The following is a 22,459-nucleotide window of genomic DNA, read 5'->3' on the forward strand; positions in this document are numbered from 1 at the left end:
TCTGCTGCTGATTTTATTCAATTAAAGATTTGTAAGCCATTGTTTACAATAAGTACTCAGATTCAGCATTAAATAAACACAAAAAATGTTTATATTGTAAAGAAAAACAAAAAACACTTTTTTTTACTAAATGCATAAAATCTTAAACGAGTTTCAATCAAATTTAAAAAAATATATTTAGCTTGGAATAAAAAATGATTTCACAAAAAGAATGTTTTGTTCATACTCACTGTGGTATCAGTACACATTCTTTCAAGTACCTGAAAAATATTTAAGAAAAGATACTTGTAATAAGACTGTGATTTTTATTTTGAAATTTTATTTCAGCCATCACATTTCTATGTTAAGAAAATTGCATCTACGTGACTTCTATATATATATTTTTTTATTTAAAATTAATTATTTATTGCAATCAAAAATTATCAGAGATACAGATTAGATAATTATAAAAAATATTTTTAAACATTTTATAAGGATGATTGCCTTTGTACTAAAACTTTTTAAAGATCCTATTTTATAAAAAAAAATAATTTAACAGTGAAAGAAGATTAAAAAGGAGAATACATCATTCATTTTCACTCCCTTCTTCCACAATAGACAATTAGTATGTAGCTCCATGCATTCATCCGATAATTGGCATCCATCAAAACACCAATATTAAAAAATAAATCTTTCATCAGTTAATTTTTTTTTAGTGATCTAACTTAAAGTACCCCCCCCCAAAAAAAAATATTAAAAAACTATTAACACAAAAAAAAGAATTGTAGATTTATAGAGGAAAAGAAAACAAAAATTTTGTTTACACCGAAATTTTATCAAAATAAGCCTCAAAAGAAAGTTATCACAAGTTGAAAGTGAAAGGAATTCTATATTTACACTTTTTCACATGCTAAACTCTAGGCTGGTTTGTGATATCTACTTTTAGAGATTTTGCGTTAATTAAATTCCTTCAGCATGGATGAAACACACAACATCAATGTGTTAATTTACTCCAGAATGTCTCTTAACCAAAGACTAGAGGCCAGTTCAAATTTTCTCAACCTTATTTCGTGCAAGCAAGGGTTGATTTCAGAAATTTCACAGGTGTACTATGAAATTTGAAGCCACCATTGAAAATAAAGTCGCTACCAACCATGATGTAAGCAAGACATCCAAAACGATTATAGGCATTTATTAATAGATGCCATATCTTTATTATGCAGAACAAACAAAAATATGCGACTTTAAAACTCAAAAATATTGTGAGATACAAAGGTTTTTTTACAATAAAGTGTGACCTTATTTATGAATCCAAAAATGAAGTTTCAAAAATAAAAACGTCTCGCATATATATTAAATGCATAATTAGAAGATAACATCAATCCTCACATCAGCAGTGCTTCATCCGAGAAGTCAGAGAAGGACTTCAATTTCAATGTGCTTCTGATTATAGACAATACAGGAGGTCATATTATTAATATGTCATATGAAGAGATCTTGTCATTCACGAGAAAAAACAAAAAACATAGAAATTCATTAATTCTAAAAGAATTAATGAATTTCTATGTTTTTGAAAGTGTCTAGATTGGATTAAGTACTATTTCTTCTAAATACATTATTATAAAGTATGCCAATGTATTGCAATTAACATAGTACAAATTAAAATTAAAGACAGAAAGATATGGCGATAGAAAAAGATTATATATGAGAGAGAGAATAATAAGTGGTGAGAGGGAAAAGAAGTGACAAGGGGAAAGACGAGCAAAATCAAGTATGAAGAGAAAAAAAGAGCAACAACATGCAAAACACACAAGTGTCTTGAGAAAAGCTGTTTATTTAAATGTATTAAAAACAATTTTTGGGTTATTTTTAATACACACACACATTTCAATTCACCTTTACATTATATAGTGGGCATATGTTTCTTGCATTGTGTGTATCCAAAATAATTAAATATACATACACATGCATACATACGTTTACAATATGACATATATGCAAGTTTAAATCTACACACACACCAACTAATTATAATTACAAAATGCTTAAATATGTATGTCTATAAGAATAGATCTAAGTAGACAAACACATTTTTACACATGAAACTTAAATATAGTCGTGTATACGAATTACATTTGTTTTGTTTTTTAATAGCCTTTTTTACTGTTTGATGTTGAGGTGTGGTGTATATAGACAGACATTTAGATCAGACTAAATTGAAGAGTGGAAAAAAAATGGCTGAATATTTATTTTTTAATGACATTTTTATCATAATTATATGTCTCTGGCTGATTGCTTTTTTTGTGTAGCGGCAGTGGTAGATGGCAGGAGGAGCAGTGGCCATCAAGAATTGCTCAAAATGTTCGCTTGATGCTGATCATTGCTTGAACAAAAACAAAATTAATAGATTGTCACAATTATCTATTCGCAAAATAATGTGTATGCAATACTTAGTTTAAATGACTTCAATTATATAATCCAACTTTTGCATGAAAGTTTAATTTTTGATAACTTTTTCATCTGAAGAAATAAAACTAAAATCAAACAAAAAAATCTTTATGCAAATTATTTTTAGTTACAATACCCTCACATTTTTCCAATTCGGCAATACCCTTGCACTTTCGGCAATATTTCGGTGATGAGAATTAATGTGTATTTGGATTCTATTCACATTTTAGTTATATTCCTGTTTCTCAAGAAGAGTCTAGAGTCCAAATAAATGTACATGATTGGACAATATGTTGGAAAATGAAAATAGTCATTTGAATAATTCAAATTATTTAAATCAACATAACACTTTAACAGTAGAGTCAGGATGTAAGAGAATACAACAAACTATTTGTATTCCATCCAATTTTTAAAAGTGAAACATGCCATCCCCTGAAACATTGAACAGTCATAGTCTGAGAGAAGACATTGAAACCAAATATGGCAGATCATGTATGAAGAGAAAAGAGAAAGGTTACAAACATTCTATAAAATAAGATTAAAATGAAAGAGAGAACAACACATCTGCTAAGAAGATCAAGAATGGAGATCACAATATGGAAACAATTACCAAAAAATAAACGATAATCCAAAAATTAGAAATGATAATGGTAAAAATAACTAATTGATTACAATATCAGCATAGTATGTGCAATATGAGTGTCAGTAAATAACTATAGTATTGAAAATCAGTGGAGGGATTAGCGATCTTTCGAGCAAGAACCCTACACGCTATGGAGTCTAAGGACTTAAAAGTAGCTGCAGGTTTCACGCTGGAAGAAAATAGAGTGCAAGCAAGTAATCAACAACAGAAGAGTGTTTAAGGAATGATAACAACTGATATACGAAACCAAAAATCAAGTAGGACATACCTCATCTTGGGGGAAGTGCGAGTTAATGTTGAAGAAAAAGAATACAAGATGGTGGAGTCAACAGAGCATAGACACAAAAATTCTGATCCCGCTAACAGATATATCACACTGAATTTATTTGATTCATTATTTTACTTTTATTTAGATAAAATATTGGATTCAAACTAATTGAACACAATGTTTTCATTATCTTTTATATCTAATATATAAAAAGGTATGTCTGTCTGTCTCCATATTTTCAAACTATCTCTTCTGAAACTACTAAAAGTCGCAGATCGACGTTAGGAGCCTCAAATGATTGGATTTTTTACGGACCATTCTTTTATGAGTCTTTAGTTGGTTAAAATAGTTTTTAAGGGGTCAAAAATGGGTCAAAATAGAAAAAAAAAGTTATACATTTTGTACATTCATCTTTTTAATCAGTTCATATGCATGTCATGTTGATACAGTGGTAACGTCACTAGCTTTGAATGCTAGTTTTGCTTTCGGTTTCAATTCTAGCTGATGGCACCCAAATACTTATTTTTACTTTTGAAATCATGACTATAATAATATATAGGATATCTGGACAAATTAAAATATCATATTTAAGTATATTTTATGACCAGGCAAAGCCAGGCGCTTCCTCCCAGCTAGTCATACATTTATCTTTCAATAAAGTAAACATTAAATGATTATTAGGATTAATAATGATAATAGTTTTTAATACATGTACACTGATTTCATCTTGTTCAAAACACAAATGCAAATTTCTAAACTCATTGAATCTCGACTTAAAGAAGTTGCATAACATTTATTACAGATGAAGAGTTGGTATCTGTCTAAAGTTGAAACTATACTTTTACTTCTATTAATTGTACCATCTTTCAATGCTCAATTCACAGGGGTTGGGGAGTAGTATATGTTTGTTTGTTATGATAACATCCTCCAAGGGATTACCTTCTCCTTTTTGGGGAAATGGGAGGAGTTGTGATATACTCTGATCACATATTCTGATTAATCTACATAATGATTGAATGCAGACATTGTGTATGGTCCTTTCACAAAAAATCCAAATTCAACCAAACTTATGTGTTTGGCAAGGAGTTTTGCAGTCTAATATGTAAAATTGTGCTCATAACAATATCCTTAACAAGAATGGAAATTTCAGCATCAATGGGAACATTTTCAAGATAGCCTCACAAGATGTTTTACAACAGTTTGGAGTGTTACTGCTGAGAGTGCTGATTACTTATGAATGCAGAGAGGAGTACCGACGATGTAGTGTCACTTTGGTATGTGAACAAATGAAAGAAGAGAAGGAATATTAATGAAGCTCGAAATAAGATTTTTACAAATTTTGTTTTAGTTTATATTCTTGCATTTTTTTATTATTTCAATAAATATTTGACCAATTTAAAATGACAATTTTGATAATTACAAATTGAAGGTGTGTCAAAATTTTATTACTATAAATCATCATTATTATTATGATACATATGCAAGTACTTATACTGAAGAAATTCACTCCTTCAAATTCCCCTTCAAATATTTTTAGAACAGGTTTCATTTTTCGCTTAAGTAAACACATTTTTAGTACAGTTTTTAAGTAAACACATTTTTAGTTCAGTTTTTAAAGAATCATGCAGCTTACATAAATTTTGTTTTTGTTTTCCAAATCAAAAACACATGTGATACAAGTATTGGTAACTTAAGAAGGTCCCTTATTAATCTTTTTATTTTTCTGTTATATTATTTCATTTAATAAACTTTTGACATTTATATTATTTCATTTAATAAACTTTTGACATTTATATTATTTCATTTAATAAACTTTTGACATTTATATTATTTCATTTAATAAACTTTTGACATTTATATTATTTCATTTAATAAACTTTTGACATTTATATTATTTCATTTAATAAACTTTTGACATTTATATTATTTCATTTAATAAACTTTTGACATTTATATTATTTCATTTAATAAACTTTTGACATTTATATTATTTCATTTAATAAACTTTTGACATTTATATTATTTCATTTAATAAACTGGAAAATCATGAACATGCTTTTATAATAATTTGCCATCAGAAGTTCAAGATCCAGAAAATTGCTTTGAGCGTTAGATTTTTTTGCAACTCAAGTGTCAAATATAATTGTAATAAATCTTTGAAAATTCCAAAATATTTCAGTTTTCATTTAGACATTCATTTCACATTATTATTCCAGTACTTTTATATACCTATATATATTTTTATACAATTTTGTTTGTTTTATGGTATCAAAACGAAAATATGTCATCCACAAGTAAAAATAATATTACTCAACTTAGTTCCAATCTCTGGTTTCCCTCTGTAAAGTAAAATGTTTTGCTACAACAGCTGTAAATAATTTCTTCGATCCTGTGTACCTAGAACTAAATGGAACTTCCATGAACAAAGTTTCTTTTCAAGAATTTTCCACCTGTGGAACACAATAATACAGGACTGCTTCCCAGCTGATTACAACATCAACGTTTTCAATTCCAATATCAACACATTCTTGTCAAGTAATCAAATCTTACCCATTTGTAATCCAACCTTTACATTGTCCAACTGACAAATTCATTAATTTATCCTCAAGTGGCTTTTGTGCCTTGATAAACACTGACTCATTAGTATTAAAAAAAGAAAAGTTCTTTGGACAATTTCAGAAGAAATTTTTTTCCCCATTGTAACAGGTTTGTTCTCAACTTTTTCAATTTTTTAAAAATTATTCATTTTTAGCTGAGGATAGCGCATGCCAGACATTCACTTGCTATTTTATACATTTCAACCAAGAGACCATTTTAAGATTCTAACTGTCACTTTAAGTACAATTGTTTGTCTGTTTTGTATTTGGTTCACTGAGTATATTTGCCTGATAGTTTTTTAAATTATTTTTCAGGAGATCAATTGCTCCTATAATTACTGAAATGACATCTTCCTAAGATTCCAGTTTCTTTTCATGTCGTATTATTATGTATTATTGTGTTCCACAGGTGGAAAATTCTTGAAAAGAAACTTTGTAAGACCTTAGTATTTTGTTATTTTTTTCCATCTTTTGACCCAGAATCACTGGGAACATTAACTTCTGTTAAGGTTGCTTCTTTCTCGTTCTTGTCAGATTTGATAGCTCAGACTTATTTCCAGATTTCTGATAAATGTTCTCAGGACTTATTGCTACATGTGACATTCAACTTTTTACACATGGTCCAATATTTTTTCTTAACAGATTAAATCAGAAAAATAGAGTTTAATTTAATGATGAAACAAGCAATTCATTGTAAGAGGTCATTGTAATTGGATTGAGTATGCTGTGTGAGCTATGGGCAAATGTGAAAAACGGATAGTATTATCATTAGACATGATAACTTTAACATATAATGAAAATCTTAGCTTTCTACATATATCACATTTTGTTTTATATATTTTTCATTTGCCATTTCTCATCATGACAATATACTTGTTCAATAATACCCTGAGCATCCCTAACCCGGCAGTTCCTAACAGAAAGAAATGTGTCATGCTAGAACAACTTTTTCTATCCACTTTATGTTGCTTAGTGTGACTTTTTCTCCCCAATCTCATAGGGACATTTTTTCTCCCCAATCTCATAAGGACATTTTTTGTCAGAGCTGAGAGATATCTCAGCAGAATTCACACGGAAGTGTGTTGTAAACTTGATAAACAAGATCAAAAGAATAAGCAACACAAGAAAGGTTCATTGCATTAAGAGAGTACAACAATGGAATGCAGACATCAGAATTTTACTATTGTCCGAAGCAAGACCTTGCCAATACAGTCCTGACTTTATTTATAGTAAACCCTTATAGGAAAAAGGGGTGTAGGATATTCTATTTCAACAAAGTGCATAAAAGCATGGGAAAGTGTATTAAATCTAAACAGGAGGAAACATGTTCTTATGAGTTGAGCTAAATTTGAGTTGGGTGCCATTATTTTTAGGCACCACATAATTTGAGTTGGGTGCCATTATTTTTAGGCACCACATAATTTGACACAAGTTTGTATTTTACCAATAGCTAAGGTTGTGAGTGGTGAGGTTAGAAGGATTGTTGTTTAATACCTACACAATAGTATTACTGTATAAATTACCACAATAAATTTTCAGGAATTTAAACTTGTGAATCAGGACCTTCTGACCAGGTTATTTCAAGGGTTTTTTTTTTTTTTTTTTTTTTTTTTTTTTTTTACATGGGCATCACCACTTATCAAGGCCAAGAGGCCACTCAAGGATAAGGGTTAAAGAGTGTACAGTAGAAATTGGACAATATAGTAATCATTAGTAATGGAAATTTGGTGAATTTGTTAACTTATATGGAACGGCTCATCAAAAACTTGTTTACGTTAGGCTTGAAGACAACTATATTGTAATCAGCTGGAAAGCAGGAAAACAGAAGACAATTCCACAGGCGTGCAGTTCTAAGAAAGAAGCTTTGTTCATGGAATCTACGTTTAGGTTTAAGCACAGATAAAGAGTGGGGGAATTTATGGATAGTGTTTTCTGCTAGACATATGTTTCTTGTGAAAGTTTGGCGAGGAGAGGCGACCATAGATTGGAGCTCAGTCGAGCACTTACCATGAAAATAACGATAAAGCAGAGACAAACTCGCAACATTTCTTCTGTGAGAAAGAGGTTGCAGGGAAGAGAAAAGGACATCCCTACGAGGCTACGAAGTCTATTTTGAACTCTATCAAGGCAGAATAAGTCCTTACTAGCAATTCCTGCCCAGATATGGCAACAGTACTCCATCCTTGGATGTATATAGATAGAGAATTGCATCAGCAGTGAGATATCTACTGGATCGATAGAAGTATCCCACCATTTTTCCAGCGGCTTTGGCAACGGATTTAATGTATGTGTTCCACTTAAGACCAGAAGCTTATTAAAACATGAGGCCTCCCCAAGACGAAAGCCATTCATTTCAATTGATGCCAGATGGGGATCAGGGCATTGATGATGTAAAGATAAAAGCTTGGTTTTAGATGCATTAAAAGTAACCAGCCACTCCTTTCCCCCATTGTACCACATGCTCAAGATGAGAGGAGAGAGAATCGGAGAGAACTTGGTCATTTACGGTCTTAGATGTGCTACCATAGATAGTAGTGTCATCAGCAAAAATGTTCACGAATGATGTAAGGATGTGATTTGGAAGATCATTAATGTAGACCACGAAGAGAGTTGGGCCCAGGATGGACCTCTGAGGGACTCCAGCATTAATACTGAGAGCTTCTGATTTCTGCCCATCAACCACTACTACAACCTATCAGAGAGAAATGATTTAATAATTAAGACATTTCCAGCTATACCGTAGCTGGAAATCTTGTGAAGTAAACCTTTATGCCATACTCTATCAAAGGCCTTTGATATGTCAAGAGCAATTGCCCTAGAAAGGAAGCCTCTGTCGAGAGATTCATTAATCCTGTGAGATATAACTGTAAGCACATCTGCTGTAGATCTATCAGAACGGAAACCATATTGAGTGTCACTAAGAAGGTTATTTTTGCTGAGATAGTTGATTACTTCTCTATTAACACAGATTCCAGCAACTTACTCTTGACGCACAGGAGACTTATTGGCCTGTACTGAGAGGGAGATGAGCGATCACCTGAATTCTTAAATACAGGGCATACTGATGAGATTTTCCAGGGTGATGGGAAGCAATTTTCCTTAAGGCAATGTTTAAACAGTTTTGTAAGGATGGGCACTAGTTCTTGATGAAGTCTTGAGTACTATAATTGGAATATCATCAGGGCCGGTTGCTTTACTGGAATCAAGGTTTTTAATTAGCTTGGCAACATCACGTACAGATATTTGTATATCACATTGCGTGTTTTCTGATACAGGAGGAAATATTGGAGGTTGGCGGCCTTGGTCGCAAAGGGTAGAATTAGCTGCAAAGTTCTTAGCAGATTTGGAAGTTAAGTTATAGTATCCTTTAATTACAAACTCATCTAGGGGAATAGTCTGTCCAATGCCAGTTTCACTTAAAAATATGTCTGGTTTAGTCTCCTGTAATTGGGTTTCAACCTCTGGAAGGTTAGAACGTAGACCCCTGATGTTCGAGAAGGAGACATGGTAGTGGGGGGTCTATGTTAGAAGTTGGAGATCCGGGTTTAATAGTGTATTTTATTTAATCAGGGTTGAATGTAAAGGACAAAGAATAGACTACAGATTTTTAAAAACTTGTAAACAGACAGGAATGACAAACAAGAATACACGTGAAGAATAGAAAATAATAGAATCACAAACAAAAGGCTACGAGAAGGAATGACCAGCACAGCAATATGATAGACATAAAAAACAACAAAAAATTTGCCCACTTATGTTTTATTACATGAATGCATCATCAGCGACATGATTGATCAGCTGTTCTGACTGTTTATACACAAGCATTAAGGGGTTCACGCCGACTTTGCTTGTTTTGGAGAAAGCCACAATCTCTTCCACCACTGACGCAAGACAAAAGGTAGCGGCATTTCACTTAACAAAGACAGCCATCACCAGAGGCAATGGGCAATTCATTTTGTATCAGCTCCACTACAACTTATAATAACCAATTCCATAGTCTGTGACAGTATTCATCAGGCTAATTGAGCACTACATTATTGGTTTTCATACATCTGTTTATGATAAGCAGAAACGCTTTAAAGCCATTCCTAGTAGAGTCTTGATCAAATGCAAAAAAAATGTATAAATGATCAATATGGGTCAACATAGCTTAGAAACAAAGTTCAAAATTTCATCCGCAGAAGATACCATGTAGCATTGTTGTCTCAATAATAAAGAATAATACGTAAAGAAATGTAACCACATCGAACATCTTTGAAAATAAAATTTTCAACTACCCAAGGTGACTAAACTGGCAATTATGTAACAAAATTAAAAATGCATAAATTAACTGAGTTCAAATCTCGGTAGAGTTTTTGTTTTGTTATTTAGTTTTTCCCTTAATCCCTTGAAATTTTTTATTCATATATATTTTTAATTTAATTTAGGTTGGCGCAAAACATAAAATACTTGTGATACCCTCACACCCTTATCTCCTGTTAAAAGTTATATGCACAAATAGAAGAAAAATGATTTGGGGATAGATTTAAATAGGACAGAATTTAATTTTTTAATTTGCAACCCAATCAATCAGTCATTAATATTTTGCTAATGTGTGTGCTCATACATATACGTAACACATCAGTTAATAAGTTCAAGGCATAACTAATAAAAGAACTTTTAGACAAAATTTGACTTTATTCATCAATATTGTACCCTTCTAGAGTGAAACACCAATTCCAAATTTTCTCCAACAATTTAAGGCTTTTTTTCTTTTTGATTTTGTCTTCAAAATACATCTCAGTTTGTGATATCATTTCTTCATTGGAGCCAAATTCCTTTTCTGGAGTATTTTTTTAAGGTCTGCAAACAGCCAATAGTCGCTGGGGACCAAATCTGGATAATGGGATAGGTATGAAAGTAATTCAAAACACAAAGTCTCCAACTCCACCTACTGCCCCCTCCCACTATCAGTTTTCCATCACAACCACTCAATATTGTCACTAATGTAAAGGATCCTGCACCATTCTATCAAAATGGCAAAGGCAAACAAGATCTACCTGATTCAGAGATCTTTTCTCAAATGACAGATACTTTCCATCCCTTACACATAACTTACAGAGGAAAGCTAAGAAAACATTAAAGGAATGGATAAAAATGGACTTGAGAGAAAGAGTAAAAAATTAAGATCTGGAATAGATGGTTTGGAAGTTTTTAAAAGCCGTCCAATACATGCCAGCATGTAAAATGGACATTAAACTGAATATGATGATGATCTAACAAAATTTACAGTGAAAGTTTTCAATTTCAAATCATAACCATGTCTATAAAAATAAGATGCAGAAAAAAAGCAGATTTTACTTATTCAATTCTGTGAATCACAGCTTATAGACATATGCAAATCTTTTAGACATACAAAATCCTCAAAGTTATAAAATAAATACTTTTGAAATCATTTTTTAGTCAAAAAATGATGTAAGTATTTATCATCTTGAAGACAAAATATTTAAATAAAATTGTGTGACTTCTAGTATATCAGTATGCATGCATGATTCTCGTGAATATAGGACAGACACATTTTTATTGATCATTTCAATAAAAAAAATGCAATGACAAAAAAATGTTTAATTCCTATTTTAAAACATTCCATCAGAATGCATTTTGATTGCTTTTTGAAAAATAAAAAAATTATTTTGTGATACTTTGAACTTTGAAAACAATTTGGAAACATTTAAATTGCTGAATAGAAGGTTTAAGTGTGACATTTACATCCAAAAAGTTTATAATTATTTACATCCAATAATTTTATAATTAGAGTTTAAAAATATTATCTGAATAAAATTAGTTTTATTTGGTTTAATTAATAATTTAAATTAACAAATAATGAGCATAATTAAATTAAAAAAAAAAAAAAAAAAAAAAAAAAAAAAAAAAAAAAAAAATGAAAGACTCCTTGCAGACAGCACTAAGATAAAGCTAGTATAAAAAGACTTACTTATTTTTAATATTTTTTTATTAATTCCTTTTCAAGTAGAAACAATATTTGCATAAATGATTTTTGCAGCTGAGGTCCCATTCCTCTTAGCACACTTTTAGTGGAAATCTGATTAGTACTCTCCCTCAATTTTTCCATCCTCCTTAACCCTTCATGATTATTGTGTGCAGTATCAGCTGAGACTGATGCCTTTTTGTATTAATTTTTAATGTAGAAAAGATGTTTTGCAGTGTTATTTGCATAATTTCGGACTAAAAGATGTTATCTCAATCTACTTTGTTATCATGTCCACAACATTTCGACTGTAACACTCTCCAATCTTAACAATTTAACAATTTTGAACTGAGCTTTTCATTTAATCCATTGCAGAACACCATACCCTTTTTGTGTTCCATGTCTTAGATATCTAATAAGAAATCACACCATAAGTCATGGGCCAGACAAATAGATGGTGTCACTAATAAAAATAAAATTCATATTTTATTAAGAACTAAACTTCAAACATCACATATCAAGATTTGAGCCCAACCAGATTATTAGTTTACAAATTATAGTTATTTAAGTAAAAGTACTGTTGTAAATTTCCAAAACGATGAAAAAATCTCAATTTTATTTGCAGATAAAATTATTGCTGATGGAGGAAATACTGTTCAAGCAAAGCAACAGCTTAAATGTCATTCAGATTTTGTTCTGTTGAAACAATGGTTAAAAGCTGGTATGCTAACTTTAAAATGTAATAGACACTGAACACTTAAGTCGGCCATTTCAGATGTTCCAGAAAACCTCAAAAAAGTTCAAACTTGTTTTGACCAATCATAATTTGCATGAGATAGCAGAGGAATTCAAGATACGAAAAGGCAGTTTCTTCATCATTTTGCATAAACATTTGTCAATGAGGAAACTGTGTTCAACAAAGTGGGTGCCGCATTTCCTCACAGTCAAAAAGAGCAATGTAACAATGATTCAGAGTTCTGCTTGCAACTGTTTTTAACACCAAAACATTTCTCAATATGTGACAATAGATGATTTATCACTTCATTCCAGCGTCAAATTACAATGTGACACAATGAAGTATCTCCATTGGACCATCTGTAAAAAGTTGAATATCGAATGCAGCAGAAAGTCCTAGGAAACAAATTCCTGAAAGAACAGTTGGAAATAAGTCATACACCATCCATTATGACTATGCAGTTCCTACAGCTATGTACCTAGAAAACGGAGCTGTTAAACCAGACATAGTGATATGGAATAAGATGGAGAAAGAAGCAACCTCAGTAAAAGTTAGTGTCCCCGATGATGCTGGATTGAACAGAGTTGAGAGAAAAGATAACAAAATACCATGGTCTTGTGTACGACATGAAAAAAGACTGGAATCTTAGGAAGATCGCCATCATTCCAGTAGTTATAGGAGCAACTGGACACATGGAAAAGAATTTCCAACACTACCAGGCAAATATACTTAGTGAACCAAGTGCAAGAGTTTCAAATAACTTCACTTAAAGAGACTTTTTTTTAATTTTATATAGTCACTACTTATCAGGACTCGAAGGCCATTTGAAGATAAGGGTTAATGAGTGCACGATAGTCACTGAGACAACAGCATATTAATAGTTAGTAATGGAAATGGGGTAGAAATGGATTATTTAGGGGTTAGGAGGCTCAACAAGAACTTGTTTAAATTGGACTTGAAGTTGACCATATTGTAATCAGTTGGAATACAGCCCAGTGGAACAGAATTCCACAGATGGGCAGTTCTAGGAAAGAAGCGTGGTTCATGGAATTTGCATTTAGATTTAAGCACAGATAGAGAATGGGGAAACTTTTGATGGTTGTTGTAGCTATACAAGTATTTTTATGAAAGTTTGGCAAAACATAGATTGAAGCTTAGATGAGGACTTGCCATGAAAATAATGATCAGCAACAGGCTTGCAATGTCTTTTCTGTGAGAAAACGGTTACAAGGGCGAAAAAAGGGCATTACTTACTAGGTTTCAAACCCAGTTTTGAATTTTGTCAAGACAGAGTAGGGCTCTCCAAGCAGCTCCCACTTAGATATGGCAAGAATACCCTATTTTAGGACATATCTGGCTCATACAGATAGAGGATTGCGTCGGGAGTTCATTACCTTCTGAGGTGGTAAAATGACGCAACCATTTTTCAGCAACCTTCTCTATTTCAGGTCAGAAGTAAAAGTTGGACTCAGAAGTTTGTCAAAACAGGAAGAATCTTAAAAAGATCTCTCAGTTGGAATGTATGAAATCCGGTAGGGTACCTCATCTCCAGTTTAAACAAAATAAGAAAAAAAAAAACAAAAAAAAAACGAGAAAGTCAGCTGAGCAGCAGGTGAAAGCAATCAGATGCAAACATCAGTAGGTAAGGCTTTGGCCTATGTATTTTGGGATGCATAAGTAATTTTGTTCATCAATTACTTTGAGAAAGGAAGAAACATTAATACAAATAGTATTACTGGTGCATTTGATGGAAGATGTCACCAAAAAAAAAAAAAAAAAATGTGCTCTTTTATCAAGATAATGATCTGTGTTACAAGTTGATTACTATGATGACAAAACCATAAATTTAATTTCAAATTACTTCTCCACCAACCTCAGTTTCTAGATCCAGCAACTACTGGTTGTTTAAAAGACCTTGAATGAATGTTCCAAGCAAAAGGATTTTATTCTAACAAAGTAATATCAGAAATTGTGACTTATTTTGAGACAAAAGAAAAATAATTCTACAGAAAAACATCAAATTGCTAGAGATGCATTGGAATCGGTGTATCATCTTAGAAGAAGCAAACTATGTTGATGAATAAAACTATGTTGATGAATAAAACTATGTTGATGAATAAAACCGAATATAGCCTAAAACTTGCTTCATTAATTAGATCAAAAACTTATTGAGAGATGTGTTATCAGTTAATTTTAAGAGTTTATTTGCTCAGTTGAACTCAGTCTAACTTTATCCTGAAAATTGTAACTAGTATTTTATAGTCAACACCTTCATCCATTAGGTCAAAAGTTGATAAAAAGTAGATTCTGATATCTTATTTGTTGTTAAATTCTAGTTGACTAAGAATTAAACCATTTATCAATATTTAATCTTTTTTGAAGGATTATTAGTTTTTCAATAATTTTTCAAATCTATTTGCAAACAAAAAATTACATCATATTTAAGTTTTAATCAACATTAGATTAAAATTATTATTACAGGAAGACTGATAATTTGTATCATTTGAATTTACATCTTGGTTTCTATATTTGCAATATTTTAAGCAGTTGAGCATCAATAAGTGGTCCTCTCCATCTTAAACTTTCCTAGACTTTTATAAAATGCTCTTTTCAGCAAAATCCATGTGGATGCAGTCATGACTTTTCTAGCTTCAACTTTCTCTTATGTAGCAAAACTTTTGCAAACTAAATATAACAATCAAAGTCAAACCATGAAAGATTTGTCTTCTGAAATTGAAATATTAGATGGCAAAAGTAACTGAACTCAACTGGTGAGTTAAGTGAAGATTTAATTTATTATTATTATTTTTTTTTTTTTTTTTTAATTTTTCAAGTTTCATATGGAGGGAGTCACGATTGAACTTAATTAAATTTTTTGCATTTTTATGAATTGATCTGCAAAACAAAAAAGCAACAGGTGAGGTAAAATTGAAAAAAGACTTTATGTACATTTTTGGTTTATCCAAGTTCGACTATAACTTGAACATGGGCACCATTTTCCTAAAAGTAAATATTAATTTACTATGTCTCAAATATAAGTCAAACGGGTTTTTTTTTGGTTTTTTTCTTTTGCTAAAAAAGGGTAATTCAACTAGACATAATTTGATTGACCAAAATAGGAACTGACCATTTAAGTATTGAATAAACAAAAACAAAAGGGTCGATATGCAGATAAATGAAACGTTTTTTTTTGGGGGGGGGGGGACACATGAAACAGAGATCGGCAAGAGTGAAAGTTTATGTATTACTTTCTTCCACTATATTTAGTAATGGAGCTCTGTTAGAAACACAGAAAATATTGAATATATGCGCTAGTAGCAAACAATTGAATCTACCTGTAGAGCAAAGGACAATAACACTCCATGAATTACAGGGGAAGAGAAAGAAGAAAACGAAATAGATGAAGATGCAAAAGATAAAAACAATCAACAAGCAAGATGAAGATGAGAAAGACAAAGATGAAAACAACAAAGATAAAGAATACAGGAAAACTCTGAAGGTAAGATTCCACCACTAACCCATAACCTCTCAATAGACGAATCTTATGCACAGACGTTTCTGTGTTTTGAGCAGAAAATCAATTTTTAATGTTGGCTGAGGTTTATAGTTTTAACATTTGACTCTTCTTTCTCTTCTTTTTAATCACAGTGGTATGTAGATGATGGCAGAAGAAATTAAAAATGGTCAGACTGACAAAACTAGTAGAAAACACTAAGACACGATTTTTGCATTCGAATATATTCTTCGTTGCAGACAAATCTCTTTAAATGGAGGAAAAGATGAAGGATTAGAATCTGAGTATTCGATTTGATCACAAATAAAATTGTATCACAGACAAATGGTTCAACATTTGGTCATATTGGTAATAAATCTTGCATTTTACAGAAGAATTTATCAAGAAAAACAAATTGGTTAGATTATTGTTTTATGACTATTTGTTTGCTATGTTTCTTTAGCCAGAACCGCCTCCCCTTTTTCTTTATATTTTCAAATCAACTACTAAAACATTGTGCTTAACATTAACACACTATTAATACACTATTAACACACTATTAACACACTATTAACACACTACCAATATTCAAATGAAACTTAATTATTTCATCTGCCCTTTCTCTACTGTTATTTTTTTTTTATTCATGGCTACCCAACATTGCCTGGAAACATGGACAAGATACAAGAGGATTAATAATTAGTATTATTAGGATTATTTGAACCACTGTTCTTATCTGGAGAACCCATGAAGTAATGGATAAAGTATTTGGTAACTTCAGTTGTAAGTTACACTTTTCTGGAGGTTGAAGATTCAATCCTCAGTCGGGTGAGCTTCAAAATACAATTGCAAATTTAATTTAGGACTTTTATCCGGTCACGATTTACAGACAGAGCATGCTACACTCGTGAATTAAATAAAGGAGTCAGTTGAAAACTCCATGCAGATTTCCAAGAATGACAGAAAGATTTCCAAAGTTTTCCCATATTTTGACCGAAACATTGTAAAACTAACACTCAAGATGAGAACAGTAGTCCGAATAATCCAAATAATAAAGATAGAGTTTCAAAAAGTGTGGATAGCTGTCTTTTAAAAACTTTTTCTTTGGTAACTAGCTCAATATGCAAAAAATTTTCATTAAAAAATAAATCTGACTGACTCCTGCTTGACCTAATTTCAGCGTTTTCTAAATAACTATCAATATCACCGAGAAAAAAAAGTTTTACTCGCTCCCTTTTGGTCCCTAGTAACTCAATGTGTGCGTGTGTTAGGGGACTGGGTATTGCAGTATTTCTTTTTACTATAACCAGATCAGAGCTCACACTGAATCTAATGATGTAAGGTTTGAAAGAGCATCTTGTGAAGTTTCTGACTTAACTGTTGACACAAAAAAATCGATCACATAAAAGATTACACTTTCAAATGTCATAACAAAAAGTACCATTACTTTGCAGCAATAGAAACTGATCTATTGTTAAAACCTTCCATAGTTACAGATGAAAGATAATGTACTTAAATACTTGAGTCCTTAGTTGTTACCATGAAGCTTAACTAACTTTAAAAGAAGTTTAATAGAAAAATATCTCTTCAATAGAAATGCTGATAGCCATGCCATAAATATTTTTCATGTTAAAAAATTTACTGTATAAAATTTATTTAGAAATATTGAAATTTAATAAATTTTTGTTCAATATTTTTATTGTTGTTGGCCTCCTTTCAATCTCGAGAGAAAATGGATACTATGTGTTAAGGAACTTGTACAAAGAGTATATAGTGAAGAAAGAGTTGCATAATCTCCAACCAGACTTTTGAACTGACATTACTCATCCAGTGGCAATGAGAACTGTAAGACGATTGTAAACAATCCCAAGGTAAGCAAAGACTGGTGTTATTTCAAAGCTTTTCTTCTAAATTGCACAAGCAAGGCTTGAGAGTCTAGTCTACCCTACTATTTAATCCATAGGTGAGAGAGGATATATAATTCATACTTTTTTCCTCAAAAGGTATTTGTAAAAATAATAGAGTAACTCCCAACAGAACTTACGAAAAGCTTCAAAACAATATTGCAAAAGCCCCCACTCCACGTTTGTTAAATGAATAATAGGAATATTTCCCTTCTCCATTCTATAGCTGCCTCAATGGCTGTGTGAGTAAAGGCATTAAGTCAAAGGTGACTTTAGTTCAGTATTTGAATCTTCCGACTGGTGGTACAATTATATATATATAGCTACACCGATGAATTTTGATTAAGATGAAACATATACATATGAAAACCTTAAAAGATATTTATTATAAATAATTACATTACAAAGTAGATTAGTAACACAATATTTCACATTTTTTCTACCTTGTAATGATTATGTATGGAAGTAAAAGTTAGCCAGTGAGAATTGAAGACATGTGCTGTATGGAGAGAAATGATACGAAAATGATATAATTGATGTGTAATGCAAGTCTTAAAGACTCAAGACAGTATATAAAGATGTGTGCAGAACAAGAGACTGATAGCATTGCCATGTTGAAAGAAGGGATGAGAATTTGGGGGTTAATATATATAGAACAGTTGAGGCAGCAGGGTCAGTTTATGGAGAAAGGTTAAGGAAAAAATAAGAAAGAATGATGACAACATACTTGAGTGAAAAAGGGATAAAGACCTGGTCAGAGATAAGGTAGTGTTGAAGTCGATTTATTCATCGACATGAGACAAGATTCACATAGTGAAAAGACAAAAAGATTCAGAATTTGACAAGATACACCTGAAGAAGATCAGAGGTTACATCAACCAAAATGTTGTGAAAATAAGATGAGAAACGTAGTCCCAAGAATCTAAATAATACAAATAATCTCCATTTTATGCTGCCATTTCAAATTTCATGAGAATATCACCCCTATTTCAGAACTAAGTGGAATCAACTAGTCCTATGAATACCACTGGTTTCAGAGAAGACTTTCATACCATGTTTAACTGCATGCTACGAACCTGTTCCTCTCATACCACTTTAGTGGCTCCTTGTATTCTTTATGATAAATACATATATTTTATACACTTTACACTACTTGTGGTTTCTTTCATTTGTGACCCCTAGCACGGGTCTACAACAATATTGTTTTCTAATATCAATTGGAATTAAAAGTAGAAACTGCAAGTTATGTTTACAGGAATTTTTAAACTTTAAAAAATTAAATAAAAAAATAATCTTTAGATAAAAAATACAGATATATCAATGAATATCTGCTTTGCTGCATAAAACATAACTTTTGTGTGTGTGTTAATACACACACACACACACATATATATATATATATACATAACCAGATGGCTTCATCCATGCCTGCCATCATCAGCCAAGCCCCACTCCAGGATTGGAAAAAAAGACGCAGTGATTAGATAAAAGCACGGTGAAGTAAGATGCCGATCTGATTCTATGTTCTTGTCCCTAGAGAGTGTTGCTGGAAACACGACTGGCTGGACCTGATATTGACCACAGCAGGTACCCACCTATTTTTTAAATTTTAATATTGAAACAGGCTTATTTAAGCCATTTTCCACGTTTTTTTTTTTTTTTTTTGGGGGGGGGGGTATTTTCCAGATTTTCTAAAGTTTTAACGTTCGTATTTCTGTTTTTCCGATTTTTACATTTACCATCGTTCGTTTGCCTTACATTAATTTTTTGTGTTTTTTTTTTCGATTTTTTAATTTTTATTTAATATTTAAAAATATTTACTTCGCTTATTCTTATGTTTTGATTACGCCCCCCCCCCCCACCGCCTGGGTACCCACCGCTTTATTTTTCAGATTTTTTAAAGAAGTTTAAACCTTCGTTTTTCTGTTTTCTTTGTTTTTTTTTTTACTTCGCTTATTATGTTTTGATTAACACCCCCCCCCCACCCCCACCCGAGCACACACACCTCCAAACACTCGGGCAACGCCAGGTACCCCCCTCAGTAGTCTATATATATAAAAGTTAAAAATGTGTGTATGTATGTATGTCTTGCAAAAACTTTCGACACAGGCCACAGATTTTTGCCAGACAGGTATCATTCTAAAGCTCGAACCTCCGGTCGACAAATATCGAAAAATTGGGCAAAAACATTCATTCCTTCATCCTTAACAGAAACATTCATTCCTTATCCTTTTTTACAGGGAGAGGTGAAAAAAAATGGTATCTTCACGCACAAAAGACGTACATTGAATTCGTTTTAAATGTTATAAAAACCGACCTACTTTCATCCATGCATCTATAGCGTGATGGGTTAAGTGACAGCGTCATTATCTAAAGATTTCAGGTTCAATCCCAGTTATCAGATATACTTTTTTTCTCGATTTTTAAACATTTAATATTGAAACGAGGTTATCTATACCATTTTTTTTTCGCTGTTTTTTGTTCCTTTTTTGGGGTTTTTGTTTATCCGATTGTTTTAAAGAAGTTTTATGTCCGTTCGCTGTTTTATTTGTTTTGTTTTTTCCAATTTTTTAAAAAAAGTTTAAACAGGGTTATTAATTTGTTTATTCTTTGCCCCCCCCCCTACATACACACCTCCAAACACCCGGGCAACGCTGTCCTTTTTTTGGGGGAGGGGAGTTGTTTTTCCGATCTTTTTAAAGAAATTTTACGTTCGTGGGCTGTTTTTTTTATTTTTGGGTTTTTCTGATTTTTTTATTTGGATTTTTCTGATTTTTTTATTTGGGTTTTTCTGATTTTTTAAGTTCTTTACTACACACGCACCTCCAAACTCCCAGGCAATGCCGGATACCCCCCCCCCCGCTAGTATATAGATAAAATGTAAAATTGTCATTTTTTATCAAATAAACATAACATTCATATTAAGAAACATTATATATATATATATATATATATATATATATATATATATAGCATTCAATGTGTCAAACACTGTTTTTCATCAGGAATCTATATTTCCATAAAAGTGAAATTGTGTGTGTGTGTGTACATTTCTCTACGAAACTACTGCCAATTTTCAGTCTACAGATTCGAGATTTGACATAAGAGGTATTGAGATTTGAAAAACTCTTTTTAATCGGTTTTCGGCCAGTAATTTAGCTGTTAAGGGGTCAAAGTTTAACGATTTGACCTTTGCAAACTCTACCAAACTCCTTCGTTAATTTTGGGTCTAAACATTTGAAATTTTAGATGTAAGTTACTTGGACATGGATCAAACGTTTTAATTTGATTTGACCTCTACGGTCTCTACCAAATTACTCAGATAATTTTTAGTCTAAACATTTGAAATTTTACATAAAGGGTATTCAGACATGCAGCAAGCATTTTAATCAATTTTTGTGCAAAAATTTGGCTGCCAAGAGATCAAAGCTGAAAGAGTTGACCTTTGCAGACTCTACCAAACTCCTTTGCCAATTTTGGGTCTAAACACTTGAAATTTTAGATATAGGTTACCTGGACAGGAGTCAAACTTTTTAATATATGCACATAAAGTTATGAACAGTATATAGGGCTCGAGCAAAGCCGGGCTAAACTGCTAGTAATCAAGGAAAAGGTAAGTAAAAAGGCCCCCCTCCTTTTTTTTAACCTTTTCTTCCTGATGAAAAGTACAGGGTGTTTGAAATGTTGTATAATAAAAAAAAATATTTAAAGAACATCGTTTTGTGATTCATCCAAAAAAAATATACCTCTAGAATCATATGTGAAATATCAAATATGTGACACTGACGAGTTGTGATTCAGCGAAACAGTGTCTTTGGATGACTATATATAATTCCCTTCTTCCTGCTGGAGTAGAGGACTTTCATTAAATGATTTCATCTGCTGCTTACTTAGCGTAATGCAAAGCTCTTTATAAATAACAAACAAATGAAGCTCTTTAAAAGTAGCAATAAAATGTTTATATAATGACATTTGAGGGGATCATTTAGGAATTACAATACTATAGGTCAGGCAGCAGAACTAATGATTATCAACTGGATAGTTGTAGGTTCAATCCCTGGCCTTGGATGAGTGCTAGTCTAACCACACTGATGAGCTATGATACAAAACATTGTATGAATAATAATAGAGAATGTATATAATTCTTTGTTTATGTTACTGAATTTTCAAGATCCCATGCAGATTCTCAAGTTCGACAGAAATATTCCAGAGTTTGACAAGATGCACCTGAAGAATATCAGAGATAACATCAGTTGAAACATTGTGAAAATGGCACTCAAGATGAGAACAGTAGCTTAAATAATCCAAATAAAAACATTTCTCTTGTTTGTTGAAAGAAATTCACTTTCTTCTTATTTCACCAAATTATGTAAAAAATATGGTCTTAATCTTCTGTTGGGGTAAAGTGAAAGTGAAAGGGGCG

General features: G+C 31.8%; 1 protein-coding gene across 9 annotated transcripts in view; it reads right to left on the reverse strand.

Annotated features, from left to right (window-relative positions):
* LOC145259173 (homeobox-containing protein 1-like) overlaps positions 1 to 22,459 on the reverse strand; it is a 294,675-nt gene that overhangs the window by 215,569 nt on the left and 56,647 nt on the right. For all 9 annotated transcript variants that reach the window (XM_080116926.1, XM_080116923.1, XM_080116925.1 and 6 more), the window contains exon 2: positions 231 to 260. In XM_080116926.1, the coding sequence (XP_079973052.1) occupies positions 231 to 260 (30 nt within the window). The remainder of the gene's footprint in view (positions 1 to 230; positions 261 to 22,459) is intronic.

Source organism: Euprymna scolopes, chromosome 34 (assembly GCF_053919585.1).
Source record: "Euprymna scolopes isolate OS-2025 chromosome 34, ASM5391958v1, whole genome shotgun sequence".
NCBI lineage: Eukaryota > Metazoa > Mollusca > Cephalopoda > Sepiida > Sepiolidae > Euprymna > Euprymna scolopes.